This window comes from Parus major, chromosome 7 (assembly GCF_001522545.3).
Source record: "Parus major isolate Abel chromosome 7, Parus_major1.1, whole genome shotgun sequence".
NCBI classification, from domain to species: domain Eukaryota; kingdom Metazoa; phylum Chordata; class Aves; order Passeriformes; family Paridae; genus Parus; species Parus major.
Genome location: NC_031776.1, coordinates 28,343,208 through 28,350,841, shown reverse-complemented (window position 1 = coordinate 28,350,841; position 7,634 = coordinate 28,343,208). Strand labels below are relative to the sequence as shown.

Below are 7,634 nucleotides of genomic sequence, written 5' to 3'. Positions count from 1 at the left end.
TCCTGGGGAGCTATCCATAGAATTGTGATTGTTCAGCTTAGACACTTGGGGGTGACCTAATTGCAGCCTTCCAGCACCTGAAGGGAGCTTAAAAGAAGTGGTACAAGAGCATGTAGTGACAGGACAAAGGGGAATGGCTTCAAACAGAAAGAGAACAGGTTTAGATTAGATACTGGGAAGAAATTCTTTACTGTGAGGGTGGTGAGGCACCTGGAGAAGCTGTGTGTATACCCTGTTCCTGGAAGTGTTCAAGGCCAGGTTGGACAGGGCTTTGAGCAACCTACAGGAAGGTGTCTGCCTAAAACAGGGCAGTTGGAATCAGGTGATCTTTAAGGTCCCTTCAAACCCCAGGCATTCTGTGATTTCCTCAGACTTTATCCTCCTTTAAAAAGTCATCTGTCTTCTCTGAACTCTTGATTTCCTTTTCTGTCACTCATAGAAATCTGGTGTTTTTATTCAATAGTAAAGGCTTGTTCACACTTTGGCACTGCAGTAAAATCAAGACAGGTTCACTGGATTATATGGATGTCTTGTATGGATCCTTTTTGAAAATGAAAACGGCTCTAACTCATTTTGGAAGTAAATTATATTGAAGTGTGCTACATGAGCTCTAAGGAAGCGCAGATGGCTCTAGATTTGATCCTCTTTATATTGAGACTATCCAAAATTCCTGCCTTTAATTCAGGTGGAACTTTGCCTGCACAGGGTCACCGGATTTCTTGGCAGCCCAGGGCAGGGAAGTTCGACTGGATCGAGTTCCTGTAGAAATATCGCTGCAGCCGCTCTTGTGCAGAATCAGAGCCGCCTTTCCCCGCTGCCAGCGTTTCCTCGAGTGAATTTGCTTATTTATTCACCTATTTTGTCAGACTCCTGAGAGCTGCGGGTTGAGTGGCAATCTGCTCCCGGCCCCTAGTGATTTCTGTTTCTCACGCCGGTTGCTGCGGGCTCTGTGCGCTCCAGGAGCCGGCGTGTCCCGGGCGCGGTGGGAGCGGCCGGAGCCGGGCAGGTGCCGGTGCCGCTGCGGGGCGGGCGCGGTGCCCGGGCAGACGTGGCAGCGCCCGGGGCCGCCCCGGCGGGAGGCGGTGCTGCGGGAGCCGGCGGCGAGGAGAACCCGGGAGCCGCCAGGTGAGTGGGGTCGGCACGGCGGGGACACCCCCGAGCCGGGATAGAGGAGCGGCCTGAGCCCGGGGACCGCGCGGGTGGCGCCGGGCTCGGCTCGGCTCTGCCCGCTGCTCCCTCCGGCGTTGCGGAGGCTCGGGCGGGGCGGAGGGAGGGAGGAGAACGGGAGAGAGGAAAGGTAAAAAAATGAAAAAAACCGTGGTGGTGGTGGTGGGGCAAAGGTGGAAAATAAGCCGCCCCCCAAAAAGGTAAAAGGGGAAAAAAAAGAAAGGCTAATAAAATGGGCGTGAGGAGGACGTTGAAAAGAAAACAGAAAAAAAAAAGAACAAACAGAAAACCAACAAAAGAAAGGTAAAAGAAAACCAGAAAAAAAAAGGAAATAAAAGAGAGAGAGGAAAAAAAACCAAAACAAAACAGGGAAACAAATAGGGGGGAAAAAGTGAATTTAAAAAAGGAAAAAAGGAAGAGAGGGAAGAGGGGACGGGTGAGTGGGAGCGCTGGCCGGGCAGCCCTGTGTGGCGGTGGCCGCAGCCCGCGGCACGAAGGTGTGGGACACGCCGTGGCCTCTGCCGAACCGACTCTCTCCGGCCACAGCGGAAAACTGAAGTTGCTGGGGAGAGTCCGGGCTCGTTTCCCACGTGTGGTGTTCCGCAGCCTTCGCTGCTCTACGGAGATATGTGAAAACAAAAACGAGCTCGGTAATTGTCCTGGCTGTGCAGTAAATGAGTAACTGGGAATAGCCAAGCGCTGCTCGGTGTGGCGTTACCTTTGTTGCACTGATGGCTGCTTCATTTCCCTCTAATTCCGCTTTCCTAAAAGGCTCCTAAATTAGGTGTTTTTAAGAACTTGACCCGGAGAGGAGTTGAAGGGACTTGTTAAAACTAAAGTGCTGTTGGCTGCCGGGTCCCTCGGGAGGAGAGGCTTTAGGAGCACCTCCTCTGGCGAGCACGGAGGCTTCGGAGGTCGTGGGACCACACGCAGTTGTGCTTGGGAAGGCGTTAACCTTTCCTCTTCAAAATCAGCCAGCTGTTGAGTGGCTCAGAGCAGCGACGCTTAGCTCAGAAGCAGCTTTAATGTGATGATTAATAAAATAGTGCTTTGAAAGGATATGGAGGGCACAGGAATTTAATCTATAGGAATCTGGTTTTGCAATTAAATATAGAAGTGTTGCAGGAAAAGGAGATGAGCTTTTGTAATGTTTCTGCAAGACTTGCTAATGCTCTTCTGCTCCCTTGAGTGCTAAATGATATGGAAAGATTAAAACAGACGTTTGTCTTTAATTTATAGACTGGTTAGTGTATTTGGCAGAAACTTCAGGAAAAATAACAGCAATTTACTTTCAAGTTAGAGGCTCAGTTATATTAGAGCAAAATTGTGTCTGTTTATTTATCCTGCTGGTGTGTATAGCAGGAAAAGCTTCCCCAGGGTTGGTGACCTGAAGATAAAATAGCACCCAAAAATATCCCTGTGCTGATAGAGTGCTGTGTGGGGCAAGAGGATGGTGCCTGCCCCAAGGAGTTTCCACTCACAGACCCTAAATTGCAGAAATACTTTCATGTTCATGGATTGGGATGTGGCTGTGTGCGTTTGTTCAGCTCCCACCTCTGTGCTTTACACCCCCTCTGTGGTTTGCTTTGGCTACCTTGTAGGGACCAATGCACCCATGAGTTGTGGTGGGATGCAAATAATTACATAATTGGGTAATAAGATTTTTAGGCAGTTGGAAAAAGCCACAGAGGAGCAGTAGTGCAGAGGCAATTTCCTGGGATTGTGGAAGAGATCTTAAACCAAGGTGAGCAGTAGCTGAGCAGAAAGAGCCCCAGAGCACAGGGCAGGAGAAGGGTTTTAAAGCAGAGAAAAAGGAAGGAAATGGTGAGATAAGGGGATTTAAATGTCTAGGCAGGTAATATTTCTTGTTAGGTGTGCTTTGGTCTAAAATCCACGCGTGCAGCTTTTCTTTCTGCATTTTGCAAGTTTCATATGGGTAATATGGGTGCATCACACCTATCCACATAATGTTACACACCAGGCATGCTGGGTGAGTCACTTCAGCCCTGAGCTACTGTAAGGGGTTGGAACCATTTCCTTCTGACGCCCTTGGAGTGGTTTAGGAGAGCTGCAGCCTCCCTCTTTCTCCACATCTAGATGGGACTGCTGCAGCAGACTGGAGTTTGGATGACCCCAGTGAATGCTTTACTGAGTCAAGTCTCTGTTGAGGAAGGAATGCACTGGGGATTCTTAGGAGAATATGACTATTCAATTGTAATCTTGTTTCACGTTGTGTATTTTCTTCCATTTTTTATTACTGTGGCTGTTTGAAAAAAAGCATGAGCTTTGTTTCTTTGGAGTTCATCTACTCCTGCTGCTTTTGCCCTACTTGAAGCCCTAGTCTCCCTGTGACAGAAACCATTTGGGATGTTGTGAAGGGTTATTTGCTTCAAGAAATGTGGAGGCAACAGCAGGGCATCAGTGAACTCTTATGTCTTTGGTGCTGCTTAACTGGCCATGTGGGCAGGGCAAAGAAAAACCTCCCATGCTGGCCATTGTACCCCAGCTGCAGGAGACCTTCTGCAACTGAAACACTGTGGTGGAGCAGCATCTGCTTTGGTTATTTAATACTGGGTATTCCAAAGTAGAGTAATAAGGGCAGGGTGGTGAAAGGCATTCAGACCCTGGTGCAGAAATCCTGAGTGACACAGAGTAGTTTCTGTATGTCTGTCCCTGTGCAGTAGGCAAAGCACATTTCTGTTGGATTCCTGTCCTGTGCCCGTGATTCATTTGGTCTCTGGTCTCAGGTAAGGTGTCCAGCCACTGGTACAAGCCTTGTGTGATCATGGTTGGCCCTTATAAGCATGTGGGCTCAGCTGGCTAGCAAATTACCAGCCCCAGGAGAGCCAATGATCCAGATCCAAACTGCCCTCTCCACATTTGTGGAGCAAGTCTTGCTCCCCTCTGGCTGCAGCCCTCTTTGTCTTACCTAGGCATGATGTACTCTACTGAGGAATAGCCAAAATGTCTCTCTTGACACCTGGTGTGGGAGACTGTGGGTGACTGAATGCAGTGGCAAGCCCTTGGTCTGCAAAAGGCACAGCTGAAGGAGATGTGATGAGGGCTGTGAAGTGATGAGTGGTGCTGGGAAGTGAATAATCCATGTGTCCTATGTCACTGGAGCACAGGAACATGCAATGACATTACCAGGCACCAGATTTAAAACCAACGAGAGGAAATGCGTTTTGCAGACAACACTGTGGAGCTGTGGAGCCAGTGCTACAGGATGCTGGGGTTAGATTTGGAAAAGGCTGCCAAGAGCTGTTAAATGTGTGGCTGATGGTGGAGCCTGTGCTGGAAGCAGGGCTTGGGAGGGTGCTGGAGGAGCACTGCTGTCTGCTTGCTGTGGTGTCACTCTGGTTCAGCTGCAAGCTGCTATTGACTGTGTGGACAATGGCCTTGTGCTTTGGCAGACTAAGAAAGCAGCAGTCGTGTCTTTCATCTTTTCTGCTTTCACAGTAAAGCTGGAACAAAACCATGAATCTTCTACAATGGAGAGCCCAGCACTGCAGGAATTTGACTGAGCTGACCTTCCACTCAGAGCAGCTTCGCCTGTGGCTGTGTTAGAGCTGTGCTTTGGGCAGGCGGAGGCAGCACGGAGGGGATGATGTTCAGCCGGAATGGCGCTCGAAGTGAGGGATACGTCCAAGAGCTCTTCCATGAGGAAGCCCAGCAGGTATGTCAGAGAGCCATTTCCTTTCCCAAATTTCTATCTCCATGGCCTCTGCACTCCTGGTCACCTCTGTGGCAGGGAAAGTAACAAAACTGCCCTTCATTTTGCTGTGTAAATCTGAGGTGTATGACTTGGAAAGAGGAGACTCGATTTCCAGAAGACAAGAGGAGGCAGTTGCCACAGGAAAACTGCAGTTTCCCTGGAGTTTCAGATCTTGGTTCCAACAACTCTGGTAAATCATTATGCCCCAAGTCCCAGAGTCCCACATCTGCTGGAGAAGTAAAGAAGTCCTGGTCAGATATGACTGTGATGGGAAGACCATCTTAACCTACTCTGTTGGTCAGAGCTGGTCCAGCCTGGTTTGTCATATCCTCTAAGGGGCTTCTCCCATGCACTGAGGACCCTGCTTGCCTTGGTGGAGTGTTTGGTAGGGATGGGAGGAGAAGCACAGTGTGAAGCTGCAGGCTCTGGGAAGGACCCTTGAACTTGGTTCATGCATTGGGGTTAATTCACTGAGGCACAATTGGGTTCTGTTGCTTCTTATCCTATAAGAATATAAACAGGGTATTTTAGGGAGCTCTCTCTTTCAGGGCCCAGGCACCCCAACAGCCTGACAGCCCTTCATCTTAGGGACAACTTACAGCAAAGGAGTGTCTTAGCAGCTGTTGGTGGCTGTCCCCTGTTGATGGCTGGCTGTGGCACCACTTGTGCAGCCTGCCCTTAAAACATGACAGGTAAACCCCAAGCTTTGCTTTTCTCTAGGTGTCTCAAACACAGACCAAACCCTGGTGGAAGATCCAGCTGTTTGTATGGGAGCCAGTGCTTTTTGGAACGTGGGACGGGGTCTTCACCTCCTGCATGATCAACATTTTTGGAGTTGTTCTTTTCCTGAGGACAGGATGGCTTGTGGTAAGTGAGCACTGACTTGGTTGAATGTTTGAATAGACATTTTCCTCTGCCCCTCCTTACCTTGTACCCCCATCACCACCCAAGTGTTTTGGATTCTGTGCTTTTCGTTATAGATGTTGCTCATGCTCTCTGGTATTTTGTAGCTTTTCAAGAAGTTCCACTAAAATGTGCAGCTGAAGTGGTCTGTGTGAGTGGTTTCCTGTCTTAGCTTTCAGAAAGATAAAGGATAAAACAACCAGCCTTGACAATGAACAGGGACACCCTTGTGTTGTGTTGTTGAGGAGAAATTAGCACTTTTCAGGTAAAGTAATTACAACCACTCATCCATCTTCCCAACACCACTGATGGAGGTCTCTCCCAAACATGCCAGTGTTGGGGTCCCTGATTTTTTGAATGGGGAATGGTCAGTCAGATGAAATTGTCATTGTTATCAAAGGATTTTCTGCCACTGGGTCCTTAATAATATCTCACTGAGGGCCAGAGCCTGGGATACTCTCCCTTCCTGGTGCAAAACCTTGTATTATGCCTCAAAATTTCCCCTTAGAAGAAAGAAAGCTTCCCCAGAGATGGAAGGGACTTGAGCTTCAGGCAGAGTTTTTTGTCACAGGCATGGTGAACACCTTCCAAAAGGAGCAGGAAGACACTTGCACTCTGTACTGAAAATTGTTTTGCTGGAGGTGTTGAGGGGAGCTGCAGTTGTCATGGTAGAGAAGTTGGGATGATTTTTTACCTTCCTTTTCCTTCTGATTTTATTTCCTCCACATCTCCTTGAAAAGCAAGTTACTTCTGGAGCAAACACAAATATAAATAAAGCCAGTAAATAAAAGAAAAACGGAACCAGCTGGAAGCTAGCATGAAAGGGAAGGGAGGAGAAGTCAGGGTTGGCAGAGAGCTCCCCTGGCAGAGGACAGTCATATGTTGAGCTATTCCCAGAGTCAGGCTTTTGCTATAAATTTCCAGAGCTGGAGCTGGGGCTGGTGAAGCTTTGCAATTCCAGGGGACCTAATCTTGCTGAAATGTTCAGCAGGGATTGCTGCTGCACTAACCCCTTCCAGCATGCATGCATAAATAAGCATCAGTATTTAATGGGGGCTTTTACTTCCCACTTTCTCTGCTTGCTATTGTTGCTGTGAGTTCAGCATTCCCCCTTGGTCCTAGTGTTAACCCTTTCTTCTGTAGGAGCCATTGGATTGTCCTTTAACTGCTGCCATAGCCTGGTACCACCTTTCTGGAAAAGCCCAAGGCTAAGTGAATGTTTGCATATGTTCACTTTTTTTTTTTTTTTTTTTTTTAACTGAAGCATATAATGTTTATTAACCATTTAACCTGGGGTAAGCAGCTGAAGAAAAAGAACAATTGTCCTTTTAAAAAGAAGTATGGAATTGGGTTGTGGTGCTGACCCAACCACAGCTGTGTTTATAGCAAGCCTTGGCTCTGTTCCCCACTGACCAGATAACACCCCTGTCAAAGGCAGCAGGATGCTGAACCAAAATAGGGTTTTATGATGATAGCAACATCCTGGATCTGTTTCTTTTTTTTTTTTTTTCCACAAAAAAAAAAAAGAGAAAAGGAAAAGAAAATCTGGGATTTCAACCAACCCCAGAGAGAAGGAAAGCAGCCTTTTAGTGCTGGTGATAAAAACCCCATTGCGGCTAGTGTGACCTCAGAGATGAGTATTGCTGGAGCAAGGTTGGAAAGAAGGGATGGCCTGGAATATGAGTAAAAGTAAGGGAAGACAGATGTTAACCAAGCACTGGGCACTGGAGGAGACTTCTGACTGCTGTGCACTGGCCTGAGTGATTTGTCAGCAGGGGAAGGTGGGCTGGAGCACAAGGGAAAACTCCTGACCCTGGAAAATAAATTACAGCCATGTGTGAGAGAGTGG

General features: G+C 48.1%; 1 protein-coding gene across 3 annotated transcripts in view; it reads left to right on the top strand.

Annotated features, from left to right (window-relative positions):
• Positions 1–1,024: 1,024 nt before the first annotated feature.
• Positions 1,025–7,634, top strand: part of SLC12A8 (solute carrier family 12 member 8) — a 50,842-nt gene continuing 44,232 nt past the window's right edge. For 2 of the 3 annotated variants that reach the window (XM_015635455.2, XM_015635452.2), the window contains exons 1-3: positions 1,025–1,125; positions 4,627–4,843; positions 5,603–5,749. In XM_015635455.2, coding sequence (XP_015490941.1) covers positions 4,772–4,843; positions 5,603–5,749 — 219 coding nt within the window. In that variant the 5' untranslated portion in view covers positions 1,025–1,125; positions 4,627–4,771. Of the gene's footprint in view, positions 1,126–4,596; positions 4,844–5,602; positions 5,750–7,634 lie in introns of all 3 variants that reach the window. The other variant, XM_015635453.2, reaches the window with a different exon arrangement.